The following is a 23,464-nucleotide window of genomic DNA, read 5'->3' as shown; positions in this document are numbered from 1 at the left end:
CACTGTTTTTGTTAAAGATTGCTTTTAAATGAGTCTCTTGTTAATTTAAGGAATTCGGTTTTATATTATAATTTTTCTTTGTTAATAAAGAAAACCTGTTTTGGGGCTGGGGATGTGGCTCAAGTGGTAGCACGCTCACCTGGTATGCGCGTGGCGCTGGGTTCGATCTTCAGCACCACATACAAATAAAGATGTGTCCACCGAAAACTAAAAAATAAATATTAAAAAAATTTTCTCTCTCTTTCTTTCTCTCGCTCTTTTTTTTTTAAAAAAAGAAGAAAACCGGTTTTCTCTATTTAGTCAGTTTAGGACTATCCATAACATAAACATTTTTCACGTGTGATCTGCCCTGTCACTTTGAGGTTTGTTTTTCCAAGTTTTATAGGCATGGTGATTCTGTTTCTTTGATTGTAGTCACTAACCTGCAGTGTTTTCTGTCCCTTCTCATTCACTACCTCTAACTGTCCTTCTGTTCACTTATGCTGTTAGCTACCTATATGCTGACAACTATTTTATTGAGTAATTGTAATGATTAGTAGGGTCATCTGTGTAAAATGGTAAACGCAGAGCAAGGCACATGGTAAATGCTAAGTAAATGTTAGTGACATTATTACCACTTTATTTACCTATCTCCCACCTCTAACATCTTTTATTCCTCACTTTTCTGGTTCCAGAAGTGAACTAATTACTCTCTGTTCCCTGATTCATTACTTCAGTTGTATTCCCTAGTTGGTTTGTCTTAGGAAACTAACTTTTGCCCTGGAAATGTTGTTGAAACTCATGGTTAGGTTTCTATTAAATAGGGTTTTGGATTTTACAGTCCAACTTCTGACTTGAATGTGCATTTAATTGTTTTTGTAAGGAAGAAATAATTTTTTAAATTCTAAGTGATTTGATTTTTTGAGTGTAATGGATTGCATATACTATATTCTGAAATTCAAAGCTAAAAAATACTCAAGGTTTTTTAAAGAGTTTTTTTTTCCTTTGTGTTTGTTGTTGACTGTGTAATACTTTACATGGTTTAAAAACCAAAGGTTATATAACAAATACCCTTTGAAAACAAGATTTTCTCCTATCCTTGGCCCACAGTGCAACTATTTCTCCTTTCTAAAAACAACCAGTTTTACTGGTTTTAAGTCTTTTGATTTTATAATGAGTGTATAAACATCTGCCTAATTTAATGGACTAATTTAGTGTTTTCTACTTTTGTTGGTTATCTATATATTTCACTGTATGACATTAGGTGCCTACTGTTTTAAAATATATGTAATATGGAACTTTCTAAAATGAAGTTAATGCTCCCAATAATTTAGACCATTTAGATACAAAGAGCAGAGAGAAAACTCTATGTATTCAGTATTCAGTTTTTTTTTCTTTTCTTTTTCTGACCGTTACTTAAAATTGCCAGAACTCTTTGGTTCTTTGAGGTTATTATCTGACTCCTCTTTTTTTTTTTTTTTTTTTTTTTTAAGAGAGAGGGAGAGAGAGAGAGAGAATTTTTTTTAATATTTATTTTTTTTTAGTTTTCGACAGACACAACATCTTTGTTTGTATGTGGTGCTGAGGATCGAACCCGGGCCTCACGCATGCCAGTCGAGCGCGCTACCGCTCAAGCCACATCCCCAGCCCCTCTGACTCCTCTTACCTCCAAGTCTTCTCATTTTTTTTCTCTATTTTTGTTTTAATTTCACTTAATACTCTATTAATTAAAAATCACTTTAAAAGGTTTAAGTGTCATTTGCCGTATTCTGTAAGTATTAAAAAAAGTTTTAAACACAGTTATGCTCACTTTGTTTTGCATTTTGATAGATTATTATAACTCTGTTGTTCCAGAAGTTGTAAGGATTCTATTTAAAGATGAACACATGTAATTTGAGGGAATATTGAATTCATAATCTTTTTTTAAATTTAATATTAAATTCATTAGCTTAAAAGGATTTTCAACATTTTTAATATTTCAACAAATCTAGGCATTTAAAATGTGCTTTGATATATTGTTTTCTCCTCTAGGAAATATTTAAAGAAAGAATTGGTTATACACACATGTTTGAAGTATTAAAATCTCTGGGTCAGCCTCCACTGGAACTACTTAAAGAACTTATGAACATGGTGAGTTTTTAACCTTTTTTAAAAAAGCTAACTTATCTCCATTTCAAAAATGGTAACTAATCTTTTATTTTTTATGTTGTTTTTTTCAGGCTGTAGAGGGTGACCATACTTCAGTTGGGATTTTGGGCATTAGTAATGTCCATCCTCTCTTGCTTCTTATCCAGTGGCTTCCAGAGCTTGAATCCCATGACCTCCAAATCTTCATCTCTGATTGGCTGAAGAAAATTTGTTGTATTAATAGGCAGAGTCGAACTACATGTGTTAATGCAAACATGGGAATTAGGATCATTGAAACCCTTAATTCCCATTCTTCCCTTCATCGAATTTGTGCTGAGAACTTGATTGCAATCTATGGTTCCTTGGGGAGTCAGTCAGTGAGCTCAGAAGAAATCCGTAGCTTGCTGAGATTGCTCAGGGTGGATCAATCTGAGTTTATTCATCCTTATACCACTGCTGTGACTCGAGCAATACTGACAATGGCCCGAAAACTTAGTCTAGAGAGTGCGCTGCAGTATTTTAATTTGTCACATAGTATGGCAGGAATTTCTGTGCCCCCCATACAGAAATGGCCAGGCTCTGCCTTTTCTTTCAGTGCTTGGTTTTGTTTAGATCAGGATCAGTTGACTCTTGGTGTTACTAACAAAGGAGGAAAAAGAAAACAATTATACAGGTAATGGTATAGTTATGGAATTTACATAAATATTGTCATAGCAGTATATATCCTATAGTTCCCAAATAGGAAAAAGCCTCTGGAAATATCTTACTTTTAAATGTACAATAATTTATCTGAAGTTTCTTTGTCTTTTAGCTACATACAGTTTAATTATAAGTGCTTTATTATGTATATTTTTAATAATAATTATATAACTCAGATATTTGCTACTTAAGTTCTGAGGTTAGTTTTGGACTATAAAAGTGGAGAAGAAAGGATTAATAAACTTCAATGATAATCTTTGTGACCCATTGAAGGTACTATATACTTCTTATATAAAGGACCAGAAAATTTATGTACATGTCTATCTAGACTGCAGTACCTAATAATTTTTAATTCTTGTGATTTTTAAGACCTTTATGTATGCTTTCTGAATTTTATTTGGAAGAATATTGAAGATCTTAAATTTTTTTTAGTTTTATTGTAGTTTGCTAATAGAATTATAATTATAATGGTGCTTTGTATGATTTGTTAACTCTTATACCAAAAAAAAAAATTTTTTTTAAATGTCTTTGAAACAAAGTTGGACCGATGTGTGGCATTAGAGTTTAAGCTACTGCATTGCTGATAAAGGTGTTCATGATGGCTTTATGATTCTGTGGGTTTCAGTGATGATGAAACTCATCAACTGACTTCAGGAGTTCTGATAATATATATTTATGTTAGCTTTTTTACAGGAAGTGGCATGGGTTTTGAAGCTTTTATTACCCATTCAGGTATGTTGGTTGTGGCAGTGTGCACCAGAAGAGAATATGCAACAGTTATGCTTCCTGACCACAGTTTCTGTGATTCCCTCTGGGTAAGACTTTGAGACATCATATTTAACTTGTTGGTTTTTTTCTTGAAAAAACACAATTTGATGCATCTTCAGAGGAGTTTTATTTCATTTGCTTTTTGAGAGTCAATTAATTTTTACTTTAAGGTTCTCATTTTGGAGTTTGTCTGTCAGAAGGTTAATACTACTTATGTTGTCATAAATATAATTTATAATAGTAAAATTTCTGCTAAAAACTAAAATGAAATGTTGGGATTTCTTTGAGGCCTTCTAAAAGCACATTTAATTTTGAATTTCAATTAAAATGACATGAGAAATCATTAAAAACAATGCATTTCTATTGCTTTTTTAAAAAAATATATTTGTTTTTTAGTTTTAGGTGGACATAATATCTTTATTTTATTTTTTGTAGTGTAGAGGATCGAATCCAGCGCCCCACGCATGCCAGGCGAGCGCGCTACTGCTTGAGCCACATTCCCAGCCCTCTTTTGCTTTTTTAAAAATATAAAATGTGTCTTTATTAGAAAGATTGATTTTAAAGAATACTCAAAGCTTTGGAAAAATGAAGAAAAGACATTTATGTTTTGATTTTTTTACATTTTTTAGAAAAGGTTTAAGTGTTTTATAGTACTACAGAAAAAATTATTCTCACTTTAAGAACATCATTTTAATCAGCAGTTAACTGTGTTTAATCTTAATATTCTGTTAACACAAACAAATTATAGAGTAATACTTTGAAAACATTTGTTATTCCAAAGGCAGTAAATTTTAGCCTTTCACATGTATGTTTTACTTCACCAGCACAACATAACTATTGTTCACATGCCTGGAAAAAGACCCTTTGGTCAGAGTCTTGTTTATATCTATGACAATGGACAACAGAAGGTTTCTGCCCCTCTCAGATTTCCTGCCATGAATGAGGTAAGTATATTTAACCTACTCTTTCAGGCTTACTTGATTGAGAACTCTTAAAGATTTCAGTTAATTTAGAAGATTTTGTTTATTCAAAATATAGGGCCCTAAAATTTGGAAGTGTATTCTATATATTAAGATAGTAAATTAATATTCATTTGTTACTCTATCATTAGATTTTGTCAGACAGTGTGTTGAAAAGGAAAACAATTCAAGGAAGAAACAAATGCAATTGTAGATTTAAGGGAAAAAAAAGACTTAAAACAGGAAGCCAGAGAAATGATTAGATAATTTAATAAAACTCTCTTATGAAATATTATTATGAACTCTTCCATTCACATTAATTTGAAATAATGAAGACACTTAAAACTTGCATGTTGGGGGCTGGGGTTGTGGCTCAGTGGTAGGGTACTTGTTTGGCATATATGAGGCACTGGGTTCTATCCTCAGCACTACATAAAAATAAATAAAATAAAGGTTTTGTGTCCATCTACAATTTAAAAAATATTTTTAAAAAGCCTTGCATGTTGTAGTTAGGTATAAGATAGACTTTGTTTACAGAGGTGGTTCTCAGTGACTACTTATGTAAAAGTTCTTTGAGAATTTTTGGATAATTTTGAGAAAGTCTTTTCTGAAGGTAATGGAATGGAGTAGATTATTTCTCAAGTCCTTCTAGGACTTGAATAATTTCTTATTGTTTTTGATGACCATTTTAAGATAGCTTGTAATGAGCATTATACTGATACACAATTCTCTGTAAATTTTAAGGGGGAAAAGTAGTTTTTTTCTATTTTAGATAACAGTAAAGCTGTTTAAAAATTTTTCATAATATACACTCATTAAAATATTTTTAAATCACAAGTATGTAAAGTGAGTCATAAAAATAATACATCTGAATTCTATTGGCCAAGGGGAACTTTGGTAATGATTTCTTGTGAATATACATGCATATATACATCTTGATCCAGTAAAAATAAAACATAGTTTTCAGTCTGTTTATTTGCTTAGTTTTATATGCTATTTATTTCTAATTTATTTTTTTCCATCACTGGGCATTAAGCCTAGGGCCTTGCAAATAGTAGGCAAGGGCTGTACTACTGAGCTATATCTACGGCTCTCACTGTGTAATTTTAAACATGAAATTTGATATTTATTTAAAATGGTGTAATATTTTGTTTGTTTCTTAGTCTTTTACTTCCTGTTGTATTGGTTCAGCTGGGCAAAGAACCACCACTCCTCCACCGTCTCAAATTCCAGATCCACCATTTTCTTCTCCCATTACCCCTCATCGGGCATCATTTGGTGGAATTCTATCATCAGCCTCCTGGGGAGGAGCAACTGAAAAATCAAAATTAGTTACCAAATTGATATCAGCTGGAACCCAAGACAGTGAATGGGGATGTCCCACATCCCTGGAGGGTCAGCTAGGGTCTGTTATTATCTTTTATGAAGCACTGCAGCCTCCTCAAGTAAAAGCATTGTATTTAGCAGGTAAGCATGTACATTATACTGTTTAATTAAATTTAAAATTTTCTAAAGAAACTATTTGGAGAGTGTATTTGTTTTCATTGAAAATCAAAGGAGTGCTCCCTTCAGCATATAAAATTTAGCACATATACTAAAATTGGAACAATACAGAGAAGATTAGCATGACCCCTGCTCAAGAATGACACACAAATTCGTGAAGTGTTCCATATTTAAAAAAAAAAAAAAAAATGAAAGGAAAGGAAAAGTCCCCATGTACTATATTTTTTTTTTGTAAGCATAAATAAAACAAACCTTTGGAAAATATTTCAAGATATCATCCATTAACTGCCAGAATTAATTCTCCTAGAGTTGCCATTGCAAAATACCACAGACTTGGTGGCTTTAACAAGAGAAATTATTTTCTCACAGTTCTGGAAACTAGAAGTTCAAGAGCAATGTGCATCAAGATTGTTTTCTAGTGAAGCTTCTCTTCACAGTTGTGGGTAGCTGCCACATTGTAGTGTTAATAGGGTTTTTCCTCTGTTTGCATGTGGACTGAATAAGAGACCTCTGCTGTCTCTTTTCTTGTAAGGAGCCATATCAGATTAGGGAACCACTATTATGACTTTATATAACTTTATCTCCTGAAGACTCTTATTTCCAAGTATAGTCATATTGGAGACTATGTCTTTAACATAAATTTTAGGGCCATCCATAACAATGCCAGTTCTTTTGTCAGATATTAGTGAATTGATAAAACAAAATATAAGCTTATCTCCATAAGAAATCATGAGTCTTGTTTTAAAACTTGTCATCTTTATAATTGATGTGTTAATATACCTGAAAAAAAATAAGATTGTACAATTTTTTGTTTTGGCCTTTATTTTTGACCAAGATTTTAAACACACACACACACACACACACACACTAATTATTTTTGAATCATGACTACTTACAAAATTATATTCTAGCAGGATGTTCAGATGTTAAGTCTCTGAAAGTCATATACATTAACTTTGTAGAATGGCTTTTTTTTGCGGGGGCTGGGTGGGGGCGGTCAACATATCCTTTTTAGATTACTGGAGTTTTGACATGAATGGGACAATCCAGACTTTCAAAGTTTATGGCAAACCTTTGAACTCATCAGAATGTTTATAGGTAGTCCATAATCCAAATAAATTAGAACTAGTAATAAGTCATTTTGTTTAGTCATTATGGCTATGTAGTTTACATTTTGTTCTTATAATTTTCCTACTTATAATTCTCCTCTAACAAATAATTATTTTTAGTCTTCATAAGTGATCATTTTAGATGGTTGTATAATGTTTCTTTGAATTCATAATGTGTGATTTATTTAGGTTGTTTATAAAATTTTTAGTATTGGTATAAAACTTCAGTGTTTAAAGTTAATGAACTGTTTGTACTTAGTTTTTCTTATTTTGTTGTATGTAATGATAAATTCTTAGGATAAATATTCAATGAATATATTAAAATCTCAGTACATGTTGCATAATCCATTTCCAAAAGGAATATAAGAATTCACAGTGCCCACCAAGAAAACAGAAATATACCAGTTTCACCATAGCATCAATAACATTTCCTTCATTATTCAATGTAAAATAGAACCTTATTTGAACTTGTTGTTCTTTGATTTTTTAGTAAAGTTGGGTAATTTTTTTTTTTTTTAATGCTCGGGTGCTATTCCATTTCTGTGGTGTCTATTCCCATTGATTGGATGTTTTACTATCTTCTTATTCATATGAATTTGTTTACATTAGATAAATTAATAGGTGGACTTTGTTATATTTGATAATAGCTTTTTTATGCTATTTACAGTTTCCTTTATGGAGTGAAGGTTGATCCACTTCCTAATTTTTCTAGGTTTTGGATAACTTGGAGGTGATATAAAAACTAAAGTACAGCCAGACACTGTGGCGCACATTTGTAATTCCAGCAGCTTGGGAGGTTGAGGCAGGAGGATTTCAAGTTCAAAGCCAGCCTCAGCAACTTAGCAAGGCCCTAAGCAAATTAGTGAGACCCTGTCTCAAAATTAAAAATAAAAGGGGCAGGGAATGTCAGTTAGTCTTTAAGTGCCCCTGGGTTCAATCCCCAGTGCCAAATCAAACCAAACCAAACAAAAACCTCGAAGAATATTTTAGCTAGTATGGTTTAGTGTATTATTTGTGTAGCTTAAAACACTTTAAATTTTGTTTTGATAATACAGAACCAAGGAGACTATAAATATTCAATGATATGTATGTATGTGTATAAATAATTTTCAGGTCCAAATTGTTTAAGCCCTTGGAAATGTCAAGAGAATGACATGGCCGACCTGCCTGGTAACATCCTTCTTCACTACACAGCAAAGGTTAGAGCAAATGCATGGACTGTCCATCTAGTTATAACTCTGTTGTGAACTAAGATTCTTTTTTATTCCTTTAGTCATTTCAATGGATAATTGAGATGGAGGGGCTTTAATTGCCAGTTTTTGAATTATGAATTTTTCAAAGAAAGATGAGAAGTAGCAAACATTAAGGACACTTCCAGTTAGAGTTCAAATGTTGTCATTATGTCATTCCAGTAGTGTAAATGGAAATAGTTGTAGTTGGAATTTGTACTAATGAACTGAATTCAGTAAATGAACCAGATTGAACATGTGTTCACCTAAACTTTCTGGAAGGAGAGATGAAACAGAAATGTGCTCAAACTTTGGTATTTTTAAAAAAACATGATTCAGCAAAAGAGGGAGAGAAGAATGAAGGGAAAAAAGAAATGTTTACTAAAGGAGAAAAAAGAAACTTACTATATGCCTGTCATCCTTTTTCCTTCAAGGACTTATCTAGTGAAAGTACTTGAAGTCAGCAAGGACAGAGGGACGGAAGACAAAAATTAGAACTGGGAGGAAAGAAAAGGGAGAAGTATTATAAACATCAGTTGTGTTCATTATATTAAATATTATGTTGACTCAGATGCTTTGGTAGTGGGAGATTATATGTTATAGCAATCTGGTATATAATCATAATTTATTACTTTTGAATGTGTATTTGTTATATCTGACCTAATAAAATGAAGTGATTAGTTTTATTTTCTCCCAACTTTTTGTTTTCATTTTTCTTTATTAAATTATTTTTTTATTTTAATTTGTTATACATGATGGTAAAATGCAGTTCATTTCATATTACACATATAGGGCACAGTTTTTCAAGTCACTGTATGCAAAGTATTTTCACACCATTTGTGTCTTTTTTTTTTAAACATCCATCTTTTAGTTGTAGTTGGACATAGTACCTTTATTTTATTTATTTTTATGTGGTGCTGAGGATCAAATCCAAATCCCTGCGTGTGCTCGCACTGCTCAGCACTCCACCGCTGAGCCACAACCCCAGCCCATCATTTGTGTCTTCATACATGTACTTAGGGTAGTTATGTCTAACTCATTCCACCATCAATCCTACCCGCTACCCTCTTCCCCCTTATTCCCCTCCCTCCCCTTTACCCTATCTAAATTTTCTCCATTCTTCCTATGTTCGTTCCCATTGCCATTATGAGTCAGCATCCTCATATCAAAGAAAACATTCAGCCTTTGTTTTTTGGGGATTGGCTTACTTCACTTAGCATTATATTCTCCAACTTCATTCCTGCAAATGCCATGATTTTATTTTCTTTTAATGCTGAGTAATATTCCATTGTGTATATATACCAAATTTTCCCTATCCATTCATTTACTGAAGGGCATCTGGGTTGGTTCCACAATTTAGCTATTGTGAATTGTGCTGCTATAAACACTGATATGACTGTATCCCTGTAGTAGGCTGTTTTTAAGTCCTTTGGATATAAACCGAAGGCTGGGATAGCCAGGTCAAATGGTGGTTCCATTCCAAGTTTTCCAAGGAATATCCATACTGCTTTCCAGATTGGCGGCATCAATTTGCAGTCCCATCAGCAATGTATGAGTGTTCTTTTCCCCCACATCCTTGCCAAAACTTATTGTTGACTGTATCCTTGATAGCTGCCATTCTGACTGGTGTGAGATGAAATCTTAGAGTAGTTTTGATTTTATTTCTTTAATTGCTAGAGATGTTGAACATTTTTTCATATATTTGTTGATTGATTGTATATTCTCTTCTGAGAAGTGTCTGTTCAGTTCCTTGGCCCATTTATTGATTGGGTAATTTGTTTTCTTGGTGTTAAGGTTTTTGGGTGCTTTATATATCTTAGAGATTAGTGCTGTATCTGATAGGCTTGTGGTAAAATTTGGTCCCTTTCTGTAGGCTCTCTACTCACCTCACTGATTATTTATTTTGCTGAAAAGAAGCTTTTTAGCTTGAATCCATCTCATTTATTGATTGAGATTTGGGCCTACTTTTTCTTCCATTAGGTGCAAGGTCTCTGGTTTAATTCCTAGGTCCTTGATCTACTTTGAGTTGAGTTTTGTGCATGGTGAGATAGAGAGATTTAATTTTATTTTATTACATGTGGATTTCCAGTTTTCCCAGCACCATTTGTTAAAGTGGCTATCTTTTCTCCGATGTATGTTTTTGGTACCTTTGTTTAATATAAGATAACTGTAGTTATTAGGGTTAGTGTCTGTGTCCTCTATTCTGTACCATTGGTCAACAGGTCTATTTTGGTGCCAATACCATGCTGTTTCTGTTACTATTGCTCTGCAGTATAATTTAAGTTCTGGAATAGTAATACCACCAGCTTCACTCTTCTTGCTATGGATTGCTTTAACTATTCTGGGTCTGTTATATTTTTCCAGATAAATTTCATGATTGCTTTTTCTATTTCTAAGAGGAATGTCATTGGGATTTTGATTGGGATTGCATTGAATCTGTATAGTGCTTTTGATAATATGGTCATTTTGACAATATTACTTCTGCCTATCCAAGAACAAGGAGATCTTTCCATTTTCTAAGCTCATCTTTAATTTGTTTCTTTAGTTCTGTAGTTTTCATTGTAGAGGTCTTTCACCTCTTTCGTTCAGATGATTCCCAAGTATTTTATTTATTTATTTTTTTGAGGCTATTATAAATGGGGTGGTTTTCCTAGTTTCTCTTTCTGAGGATTTGTCACTGATGTACAGAAATGCCTTTGGCAACTTTTTATTTTGAAAAATTTCAAGCCTACAGAAAAGTCAAAATAATAGTAAAGTGATATGCAGTATTCTGTACATGTAAATTCACCAGTTATTAACATTTTGCCGTACTTTCTGGCTATCTCAAATCATTTGTGAAAGGAAATTAACCGCTGTCAGGCTGGATGAGGTGGTGCTTGCCTGTAATCCCAGCAGCTCTCGAGGCTGAAATCGGAGGATTGTAAATTAAGGATCAGCCTCAGCAATTTATGGAGGCCCTTAGTGAGACCCTGTCTCAAAATAAAAAATAAAAATTATAAAAAAGAAAGGCTGGGAATGTAGCTCAGTGGTAAAGTGCCTCTGGGTTAAATCTCCAGAACCTAAAATAACAATAACAAACATAGCTATCAAAACTTCATCCCTAATATTTCTATATAACCATTTACCAACATGAGAAACTGATCCATAATTTCATATATGACTCTATATTCAGTTTGTCCTAAAATATTTATTAGTATTTAAAAAATTACCTTGGACCCTTTCGAGGTCCTTGCATTGTGTTGGTTATAACATTTCTTGAGTTTTGTATCTTCTGTTTGCTTTTCATTTTACCAATTATATATATTTGTTTACCCAGCTACACTTTTAAAATAATTTTGAACTTAATAATTTAAGGTATTATGGAATTATTGGAATCGTTCAGTAGTCATCAGTGTTTTCATTTTTGTCCTCTTTTGCAGGGGTGTTTAGTCATTTATTTGTTCACAATTTTATACTATTCAAAGTTAAATTTTCAATTTTATATATTTTTAAAAATAGCTATTACCTTGTTTTTCCCCAAGAAATGCAATATGCCTGATAGCATAATAAGTGAAACAGTTTACTGAAGGAGTGTTTCTCCAAAACTATGGTATATCATGATACAAGGATTCTATGGTTAAATAAATTTGTAGAGCTGTTGTATTCTTTATAGCCCTCTTAGAAAATTTGAGAAAGTTTAAAAATCCTACCTCCCCCCAAAAAACCCTTTCATTTAGTTTTATCTTTTATTTCCTAAGTCGTTTGAGCATAAAACATTTTTAAAAATAACTCAGTTATTAACAAATGACAGTTCGCTAAAAGTGGCTGTATGGAATTGTTCAGTGTTTTCATTTTTGCTCTCTTTTGCAGGGGATGTTCAGTTATATATTTGTTCACAATTGATTGTCTTTTTTTTGTCACTCAATAAACTGACAAGAATTGTGAAAATTCTTAGGAAACAAAGAGGAATACCTTAAGACTTAAGTCTAGCTTTTACGAATCTTGCTATCTAAAGTGAGATAAATATGTAAAAAAGTGTAATATAATTTTTTAGCTATCATTCATTATGTGTTTATAGTATATTAACTACTATACTGTTTGACTTAATCTTCACAAAAGCCCTGAGATGTATATAGTATTATCTGTATCTTTTCTAAGCTTTCTTTTTTGTTAGGCTCAGTAAAGATAAGTATATTGACGAACTTCATAATTCTAGTGAACGATAATACCAAATTTACAATCCAGTCTGATCAGTGCATATCTTGAACCATTATACAGTATTTCTATGTAGCAGTTCTGTACAAAATGTAGCGTATATACAAGCAGGGAATGGTTTGTTCTTCTAGGGAGACTGGAGTTGTATCTTAAAAGGCAGGATTAAAGAGGAATTCACAGTGAGCAGCATCTACAAAGGCATAGACTATAAAACAGGGTTTTACATGTATGTATCTGAGCAGGGGAAGATATGTCAGGAAATGAGTTAAGAGAGGAAGTAGAGACCATATTATAGCAAACCTTGTATGCCAGGTTAAGGGGTTTACACAGAAGAGTAGAATGTTAAGGTTTGCATTTTAGAAAAAAGTTCTTGAATTACAGTACAAAAGTTGGATTGGAAGGTAAGAGACTGCAGGCAGTCATACCATTAGGAGATTACTGTGTTAAGAGAGGTCATATGTAAAGAGTGCTCAAAGAAGCAGCTGGAAGAAGACATTTCTGCTCTGAGATTGACGTAGACTGCTAAATATTCTTTTTTAAATTAAATTAAATTTTCTTAGTTTCCTTAAGAAGAAAGCAATAGCTATATCATGTATGTTCTTTTCTTTTGGAATGGGAATCAAATGCAAAGATGTTTCATTACTTGAAGATTCAGATTTAGTGTTAAGTTACATGACTTCATGAAAGGAAGTTAAATGGTTTTTAATAACTTTTTGAATTACAGATTAAATTCTTACTCTGAATTAAATCAGAATTGTGTCTTTAATATACAGGTAAATAGTGTTTTATGGCCACAATTGGATTTTCATATAATCAAATAAAATATATTCTTTTGTGATTTCTGTCACTTTTTTTTTTTCTTTTGCTACCAGGGATTGAACTCAGGGGCATTCAACCACTGAGCTACAACCCCAGCCTATTTTGTATTTTGTTTAGAGACAGGGTCTCACTGAGTTGCTAAGCGCCTCACCATTGCGGAGGCTGGCTTTGAACTTGAAATCCTCCTGTCTTAGCCTTTGTAGCTGCTGGGATTACAGGCATATGCCACCACACCCGGCTATCTCAGATTTGAATCATACATTTCTTATGTATTATGAAATTGTGGAAAGTAGTAATGGGATTAAAATATAGATTTTTTTTTTTTTTTTTTTTTTTTTTTTTTTTAGTACTGAAGACTGATCCCCAGCATGCTATACCACTGAGCTACATCCCCAGCCCTTTTTATTTATTATTTTTGAGACAAGTTCTCACTAAATTGCCCAGGCTGGCCTTAAGCTGGCAGTCCTCCTGCCTCAGCCTCCCAAGCAGCTGAGATTACAGGCATGTACCACCATGTCCAGCTGATTTTTTTTAAAGTCATAAGTCTGTTTGCATATATTGATTTAAAAAAGAAAAAAAATTTAAACTCAAGTGATTGAGGAGTTACAGTTAGTTCATTAATCATTTGATAAGACTCAGTGACCTGATTTTGATAAGTAAATGCTTTTTAAATTTTTTTTTTTACTTGTTAATAGACATTCATTTTATTTATTTTTATGTGGTGCTGAGGATCAAACCCAGTGCCTCACACATGCTAGGCAGGCATTCTACCACCGAGCCACAATCCTAGCCTTATAAGTAAGTGCTTTAAGATGTAGTCCCTGATTCTTTAAGAGACATTCAGAGAACAGTAATATTAAAACTCAGATTGGCCAAGTGTGGTGGCATACACCTGTAATGTAGGCTGCTTAGGAGATGAAAGCAGGAGAATCACAAATTCATGGCCACCCTGAGAATATAGCAAGATGTTATGTAAAGATTTTAAAGAAAGGTGGAGATGTAGCTCAGTGCTTGCCAAGCATGTATGAGACCCTGGGTTCAAAACCCTGGTCCTTGGAGGTGGGGGGATAAAGGGATAAAGAAAGAAAATTAAATGGTAGGCACCTTCTCGTTGTTTATCTTTTAAAATGGTGGTGTAATGTTTCTTATATGGTTAAAGTTAAATTTTGTTCTAATTTTTGTTTTATATTTTCTTTTATTCTTAGGCTTGCAAAAATTCAATCTGCCTTGATTTATCTACTAATTGTTTGCATGGAAGATTAACAGGAAACAAAGTAGTGAACTGGGATATTAAGGTAAATTAATAATAAATGATGGGCAACGTAGTATAATCTAAGTAAGTTTAAGTTTAATGATCCTTTTAAAGGCTTTTTTTTTGGGTGGGGGGAGGTACTGGGGATTTAACCCAAGCAATTTGCCAATGAGCCATATCTGTGTCCCTTTTTTATTTTTGAGACAATTTCACTAAGTTGCTTAGGTCTTGCTCGGTTGCTGAGGCTGACATTGAATTTGCCATCCCCTGGGATTACAGGTGTATGCCACCACCATGCCCTGCAAGATTTTATCTTATAAACATCTCCAGATTGATTTAAGTAATAGGTGTCAGTTAAAATGTTATACGATGTACAGTTTGAAGGATAAATAAGTAGCTTAATGACTATAGCAGTGGAATATCTGATTCACAGGAAACATATTTACCTTTATAAACTCTTCCATGAGTATAACAATCTCTATAAGTATGCTATTTTAGTGTATTAAGATATTTACTACCTTGGGGCTGGGGTTGTGGCTCAGTGGTAGAGAGCTCACCTAGGACATGTGAGGCCTTGGGTTCAATCCTCAGCACCACATAAAAATAAATAAATAAATAAAATAAAGGTATCATGTCCAACTTCAACTAAAAAAACATATTTAATCCCTAAAATTGTATGGTATATAATCTTCCTAGAGATTTCATTGATTATTTTTTTTCTATTAGACACCTGCTCTCACCAGGGATCCCTCAATTTAGGCTATCCTATTAGTGACAAATTGTAACTTTATATATGCTATGTATATACCAAATGACACCTTTGTTCTTGTTTTATAAGACTAAGAAATTATGACTTTTCTTTTCAGGACATCATCAACTGCATAGGTGGATTAAATGTACTCTTTCCTTTATTGGAACAAATAAGCCACTTTAGTGAAGGACCAGTTCCTGAAGGAATGGATGAAAGCATAGTTCCTGAATTGATAACACCTGTAGAGGGAGATTGTATGTTACTGACTTCCACAAAAGCATCAGGTATTAAGATGATGTTAACACAAAGTGGTCATTGAAAAATTTGAGAATTAATGGAAAAATAAATACCAGTATTAGAAAAAACTTAAATCATTTATAAAAGTAGCAGATGCCCTAATTTCACTAATAAAATTCAGGAAATTTATAATACTTTGGTCAAACAGTTAAGGTGGTGGTTTTACTCTGAGGATCCTTATATTATTCTCTTAGTATACTGTGAAAAATACTATATCATTAAATTCGTGGTAGAGAAAATATTTACATATACATGTAAGTATACAACATGCTATTGCTGCTTTTTTTATTTCATTGTACAAATCACCTTTGGAAGCAAACTTTTGTTTTGTTTTGTTTTAATTTTCAATGGATCTTTTGTTTTATTTATTTATATGTGGTGCTGAGGATCGAACCCAGGGCCTCACTTATGCCAGGCAAGTATTCTACCTCTGAGCACAACTCCAGCCTGAAAGCAAACTTTTGAACTAAATTTCTCTTTTGTTACAGTATGCATTATGATATGGAGAATAGAAAATGGAAATAAAAGTGATGAATTATGATAATTAATGACATGTTCTCATTTCCATAGAGTCAAGACTAGAGAAAAATCTGGTTGCAACATTTATCTTGATTATAAAGCACTTTATTCAGAGACATCCCATCAACCAGGATAATCTTATTCACTCCCATGGAGTTGCAACTCTTGGTGCCTTACTTCAGAAAGTAAGCCAATCTAACATGGGGGTTGATACAGCTGATGACTGTAATTAGCAATTAGTGTTGGGATTCTGTACTTCCTACTAAATAAATACATTACTAAAAATTGTAGTGTTACATCTTCAAATTATATTAATGAATATAGTTTGTTTCAGCGGCACCTTTTAAAAACCTTAATGGAATTGTATTATACAAGAGGTACTTATTTATATAACAGTATATAATCTTTGAAGTATATGGCTTTGTTATCTTTATTATTTGGAATGTTTGAGAAATATAAGACTATTTTAAGAATATGACATTAGAAAAATGTGTTCTAGTGTTACATCAGAAAAGTTGAGTTGTTTATATTTTATATCCTGGGTTTAAAAATTTTTACATTTTAGTAGATATTCCAAATTATTGATTTTAAATTATAATTTAATAGTAGCTATTTAAATTGAATTTTATGGAACCCTTTTCTGTTTGGTTTCAGGTACCAGGCACCTTAATGGATGTCAATGTATTGATGGCAATTCAATTACTAATTGAACAGGTATCATTAGAGAAAAATATGCCACTCCTGCAACAAATGTATCAGTATTTACTCTTTGACTTCCGTATTTGGAATCGAGGAGATTTTCCCTTTCGAATTGGTGAGAGCAGGCTATTTGATAAAATTTTATAGTTATTTTAGAAATTTATAACTATGTCTGTGATTATTGTAGATAACGTCATTTACAAGTGAATTTTCTATTTTAGGTCATATACAATATCTTTCAACCATCATTAAAGATAGCAGGAGAATTTTCCGAAAGAAATATGGTGTGCAGTTTCTCCTTGATACACTTAGGATTTATTATGGGTATGACAGTCTTGATCCTTCCTTAGGTTGTTATATTTTTATTCTGCTACTTGACTGGAATGGGTAGATTTTCTCACTACCAGTGATTCTAATATCCTTTAACTTCAGAGAAGCAGGACAGTTTGGAGGTTAAAAGGATGAATAATCGATCTACATATATCAGTTTTGAATATTGGTTTCACTAATTGTGTAGCTTTAGGCAGATTACCCAAATTTTCTGTGCTTGAGGTTTCTTCCCCTGTGAAAAGTAAAACCTCTGCCAGGCGTGGTGGTGCACACCTGTAATCTTGAGGCAGAGGCAGGAGGATCTCAATTTCAAAGCCAACCTCAGTAATTTAGTAGGACTACAAGCAACTTAGCAATACCCCGTCTCAAAATAAAACCCCAAAAGGGTTGGGGATGTGACTCAGTGGTTAATCCCTGGTATCCCCTTCCCTCTAAAACAAACAAACTAAAACCTTCCTATGGTGATTTACATTAGTAACATAAGTTACTAATGTAAAAAACACATACAATTCTGTGTGCTACATAGTGTTGTATAAATGTTAGCTGTTTTAATATTTTTAATTTTGTCACTAAAACACTACAAAAGATTTTCCTTAAAAAGAAAAACAAGGGGCTAGGGTTGTGGCTCAGTGGTAGAGTGCTTGCCTGGCATGTGTGAGGCCCTGGGTTTAATCATCAGTGCCACATATAAATAAACAAAATAAAAATCCACTGGCAACTAAAAAATATTTAAAAAAGAAAAAGAAAAACAAGCCAAAATTACCATGAATTATAATAATTATGTGGAAAGATCTCTTTTTAAACTAAGAATTCTTTCATATGAAATGTACAAAAGTGTTACAAGTTAAATTTTCAATTATGCTTCTGTTTTTCTCTTTTAGGAGTAGTTGTAAATGTAATGAGCTATCTCTTGATGACATTCGAACAATAAGGACATCTTTGTATGGACTGATTAAATATTTTCTATGCAAGGGTGGAACTCATGAAGAGATACAAAGCATAATGTGTTACATAGCTGCTACTAATGAAGAAGAACAGGTATTAAGCCATGGATCTAATCTAATCTTTTTAATATTTAAGTTGCTCTCTCATCTTGTTAACTTACATATTTCCTTAATTATTTCAAGAATAAGATTATGTAATGTCACATACAATATTACATAATTAAATAACTGAATTTTATTTACTATCTGAAACTTTAATAAGTAGATGATATTGTAATTTAGTGTTTTATTTAGCTCAAAAGTGTAAAATGTGGAAATACAGGCTTTATCTGGTAATTCTGAAGTCTGTTTTCATGGCCTACATGGTGTCTGTGTATCATCAAATTTACTGGGTGTTTTTTTTTGGGGGTACCAGGGATTGAACCCAGGGGTACCTAACCACCGAGCCACATTCCCAGTCTTCTTTTATGTTAGAGACAGGGTCTCACTGAGTTGCTCAGGGCCTCAATTAAGTTGCTGAGGCTGGGTTTGAACTCATCGTCCTCCTGCTTCAGCCTCCTGAGTCACTGGGATCACAGTGTGTGCCACCATGCCTGGCTGCTGGGTAGATTTTTTTTTTCCACATAGATAACTTAAAAAAATTTTTTTTAGTTATACATGACAGTGGAATGTATTTTGGCAGAATGTACATATGTGAAATATAACTTATTCTATTAGACTGAGTAGATTTTTAACATGAATATAAAGATAAGTTCATAAACATGTTGCATAAGAAATAAATTGTAAATATTTATCTGTTTTCAAAATACTCCTACATATACTATCTTGTTTAATCCTCAGAACTATCCTTTAAAGAAGTAGTTCTTAGCTTCTAGTCCCTTACATACTTTAACCGGGAGGCTTGTTAGACATGTAGGTGCAAGCTAAATGTGGTTGTGTGGGCTTGTAGTCCCAGGTCCTGCAAGGCTGAGATAGGAGGGTCTCTTGAGCCTAGAAGTTCAATACTAACCTGGGCAACATAGCGAGATCCATGTCTGAAAAGTAAGTGAAAGACATGTAAATACTATCTATTACTGATTCAACCTCAAAATTAAGCCCTCTAGGTTCTTCTAGAGCATGTGGTAAAATTTGAGACCTACTGATGTAAAATGCACAGACAAGGAATGACTCTTCTCATTTATACTTTTGAAAATGTATATTCTAAGAGATTATATGACAATTTAAAAAGTCACACAGCTAATATACCTGGAACTAGAATCCAAATATTTTCTGAATTCCAGTGTTTATTTTTTAGTATATGACCAATACCTTAAATTTGAGTAACCTTAATTTATGTTCCCTAAAGTACTTTGCTTCTGAATGTAAGTTTATTGAGTCAGTGGTTACATGACTTCATAATTGGTATTATACAGATGTTTTCCTACAAGATTGGACTTCAAAATTTTTTCATTATTCAGAGTGATGAACAGTTATACTCCATGGTAGCTGTGTCTGATTCATGAACAGTGATAATTTTTTGGTCAATTCAGTCAAGAGTTATTTTGTCAAAACTTACTGTGTATACAGAATAATATTAGACATTGCAGTTAATATAATGGTGAATGAATTATTGTTCTTATTTTTAAGCCACATGGGGACAGGAGGCAGTAAAAGTTTACCAAATACCTCTGAAGCAGAGACATATATGTTAATATCTAATACAGAGATCTGTGAGAAAGATAACATATATAAATCCTGGGAGGATTTAACAGAAAAGCTTTAAGGAAGAGATGCCTTTTCAAATGGACAACATGGGATATGTGATATATGGTTTTAAGAGTTGTTGAAAGGTTAAGGACTCACCATGCACTGGGAATAGAAAAGCACAGAGGTCAAGGTGTGGTTAAATGAATGGCCAAAGAATTAAGAGAGGTGAAAGGCCAACTTAGTTGTGACCAGGAGGAAGGAGATGGAGCCACATCAAAAGATGACTTTGTTTTTGTTTATTTTTCATTGCCATAATAAAATATCTGATGGTTGGCATTTTATAAAGTTAAAAAAAAAGGTGTCAGATATGTATAGCAAGAGGATGTGCAAGAGAAAATGGAATAAGCCAACAGCATATGTCCAGAGTAAAGCAAGGCTGGTTGAGAACATATCAGTGCAGTTGAGCTCAAGCATTAGGGTGTGTAGAATTGAATTAAACAATTATTCATGGTTTATGACTTAAACTTGTTCTTGTATACATAGAGGTGGTTCTCTTTTGTTGTTTTTTTACCTTCAAAAGCTCTTGGGAATTTTGGATGTACTCTTCAGTCTCCTGTGTACCAGCCCAACTAGAGGTCAGCTTTTCTTGCTGCTGTTTGAACCAGGAAATGCTGACATACTTTATGCCTTGCTGTTAAATCAGAAGTACTCTGACACACTAAGAGAAATCATTTTTAAGGTACAAACATTTGTAAGCATCTTTTTATTTGGTAGTATTTGTGAGAATGGGGATTTGATTACAACATAGCCATTTTATGACTGTAAGTTCTTTTTCATATCTCTTTCTAATTTTAAGTTTCTCTTATTTTAATAGATATATTTCATGTTACTTGTTTGCATATTAAAAAACAGTTATATTGGGAGGCTAAGGCAGGAGGATTGCGAGTTCAAAGCTAGCCTCAGCAATGGTGATACGCTAAGTAATTCAGTGAGACCCTGTCTCTAAATAAAATACAAAATAGGCTGGGGGTGTGGCTTACTGGTCACGTGCCTCTAAGTTCAATCCCTGGTATCCCTTGCCAAAGGAAAAAAAAAAATTATGTTTTGAACTGTGGATATAAATACATGGTAGAGTATTTGCTTAGCACATATGAGACCAGCAATTTGATCCCCTTAACCATAAGATCAAAGCAAAACAAAAACAAACAGAAACATACCTAAACCATTTAATAAATTATCTCAGTGGAGATAATTGTCAGCCATCCTCAATATAAAACTTCTCATGTCTTCTCTAAGTAGAGTGAGTCTGGGTAGGCAATTCAGAACATTTTAACAGTTTATAATACTAACTTCATATGGTACCCATGGTTGTCAGGCACTAAGCAGTATTATTATTATTAGCTTCCTTAATCCTTGCAGCAATTTAGGAAGAGGGTATTATATGTATTTCCATTTTACTGGTGAAGAAACTGAAGTCAGAGAGGTTAGTAACTTATCAAAGGACATAGGATATATTTTATTAAGCTATCCACAATATCCAAAACTTTGAACTTTGGCCGAAAACATCTACTCCACCTTTTTGTTAACTAAAAGTTAACAGGATCAGTCATAAATACCACCACAATGCATTTTTTTTTTATTCTCTTGTTCATTATACTTAATTGCTTGGTGGCAGTTGTTTGTTCATATTTAGAGTTACATTATGAAGTCTACTTACAGGATTATGTTTGGATTGCCTATGTTTGAAATCCTTAAATTTTAGTAAACAAGGGTACAGTAAAGGCAATCAGAAACAGCCTCTATTCAAGCTGCTTTTTTAAAAATTATTTTTTCTGTTAAATTTTTTTAGTTGTCAATAGACTTTTATTTTATTTATTTATATGCAGTGCTGAGAATCAAGCTCAAGGCCTCACGTGTGCTAGGTAAGCACTCTACCACTAAGCCACAACTCCAGGCCATGAAGCTGCTTTTTAAAGAATCTGCCCTCACTAGGGTTCCTGTATAGAGATTAAACGTTATTTTTTTACTCCTCCATACACCCCAGTACTGAGGATTGAATTCAGAGGCACTCTTCCATTGAGGTACATCCACAGCCTATTTTATTTTGAGACAGGATCACTTTAGATTGCTGAGATTCACCTCAAATTGACAATCTGCTTGCCTCAGCCTCTCAAATAGTTGGGATTACAGACATTTGTCACCATATCTGGCTAAATTATATTTTTCCAAAAACAGTCTTAGAGAGATTGTTCATGATATTCAGCCAGAATGATCCATTCATATAAGATGATAAACCTCTCTTGGAAAATGTTGACCTCCACTTAGAAATATGGTGCTAATTCAGTGCCCCATGTTAGCCTATGGGTTTGTTTACTTCATAAATATTTTCTCATTTTTGAAAATTATTTTTATACCTGTTACATAGACTACTAGATTGATTCAGAGGTGTCTTGTTCCTCTTATTAGCTACATGTATACATGTTTTTCATTTGACATGTTTGAATTAAAATTTCAAACATAATAATCACTCATATGCAAATGTGTTTCAGTCCAGTTAATTTCTAAATTCATTTTTTAATAATAGCTTAATAAGGAAGTGTCTCTCTTTTTTAGCACTCAGGTGTTTTCTTATACTTAATATATAACATTGGATTTTGATGCTCCAAAATCCAATGTGTTGTAATATTTTATTCAGTATTAACTTGTGACAAATTGTTTAAGTTCTCTATACTGAGAATATATTACTTGTTTTGACCAGGTTATGGAACAGATGTTGAAATGCACAAATGTTTATGAACGTAGTAAACAACGTATTCGACTTAGAGAAGTTGGATACTCAGGATTGGGACTCCTCCTTAATGAAGCATCAATTAATACTTCTCTCATTAAAAACCTTACCAATCAAATCATAAATACAGGTATGACTAAGGCTAATAATACTAATACATTTAAGAAACAGTTTTTCCTGAAAGACTTTTTTTACTTCTTTTCTCAGATTGCTTTTTAAATTAACCTGTTGTTTGATTCAGCAGGGCCTTTCCTAGCTACTAAGTCTCTACAATTTTGTTGTTAGGGACTCCCCAGGGCATATAGCATATTGCCTTGCTTTGTAAATGTGTATTGACTGAGAGATCAAATTAATAACTGGGTCCTTATAAAAGAAAAGGACATTAGAGAAAAGTATATACAAAATATTCTTTTTCTTGCTGGTTGCAGTGGTGCATGACTGTAATCCCAGTGACTGGGAGGCTGAGGCTGGAGGGTCACAAGTTCAAAGCCAGCCTCAGCAAAGCAATAAAGCCCTAAGCAACTTAGTGAGGTCCTGTCTCAAGATACAAAATAAAAAGGGAGGGGATGTAGCTCAATGGTGAAATGCCCCTGGGTTCAATCCATAGTACTGCCCCCACCTCACAAAAAAAAAAAAAAGGTTCTTAAAAGCAAAATGAAAATTAATTTCAGGTGTTCTTTTTTTGTTGGTTTTCCTTTTAGGTATACATGGCACTAGGGTTTTTTTTTTTTTTTTTTTTTTAGTATTTTATAGACCATTAGGGTTTTTTTTTTTTAGTATTTTACAGTTATTTTGTCCATTCTCACTACTTA

General features: G+C 33.1%; 1 protein-coding gene and 1 non-coding gene across 2 annotated transcripts in view; both read left to right on the top strand.

Moving 5' to 3' along the window:
- Window positions 1–23,464, top strand: part of Nbeal1 (neurobeachin like 1) — a 212,134-nt gene that overhangs the window by 103,982 nt on the left and 84,688 nt on the right. Inside the window, exons 13-26 of the mRNA XM_076865627.2 lie at window positions 2,011–2,109; window positions 2,199–2,779; window positions 3,488–3,620; window positions 4,398–4,517; window positions 5,696–5,999; window positions 8,258–8,343; window positions 14,592–14,681; window positions 15,505–15,673; window positions 16,257–16,390; window positions 16,860–17,019; window positions 17,126–17,228; window positions 18,116–18,272; window positions 20,445–20,603; window positions 22,623–22,782. Of these exons, the coding sequence (XP_076721742.2) occupies window positions 2,011–2,109; window positions 2,199–2,779; window positions 3,488–3,620; window positions 4,398–4,517; window positions 5,696–5,999; window positions 8,258–8,343; window positions 14,592–14,681; window positions 15,505–15,673; window positions 16,257–16,390; window positions 16,860–17,019; window positions 17,126–17,228; window positions 18,116–18,272; window positions 20,445–20,603; window positions 22,623–22,782 (2,455 nt within the window). The remainder of the gene's footprint in view (window positions 1–2,010; window positions 2,110–2,198; window positions 2,780–3,487; window positions 3,621–4,397; window positions 4,518–5,695; window positions 6,000–8,257; window positions 8,344–14,591; window positions 14,682–15,504; window positions 15,674–16,256; window positions 16,391–16,859; window positions 17,020–17,125; window positions 17,229–18,115; window positions 18,273–20,444; window positions 20,604–22,622; window positions 22,783–23,464) is intronic.
- Window positions 6,104–6,209, top strand: LOC143407674 (U6 spliceosomal RNA). Its single transcript, XR_013092416.1, has one exon. It is a non-coding gene; the product is annotated as a U6 spliceosomal RNA (small nuclear RNA).

Source organism: Callospermophilus lateralis, chromosome 9, assembly GCF_048772815.1.
Source record: "Callospermophilus lateralis isolate mCalLat2 chromosome 9, mCalLat2.hap1, whole genome shotgun sequence".
NCBI classification, from domain to species: Eukaryota; Metazoa; Chordata; class Mammalia; order Rodentia; family Sciuridae; genus Callospermophilus; species Callospermophilus lateralis.
The sequence above is the reverse complement of the archived record's forward strand: the minus strand, read 5'-3'. Positions and strand labels throughout refer to the sequence as shown.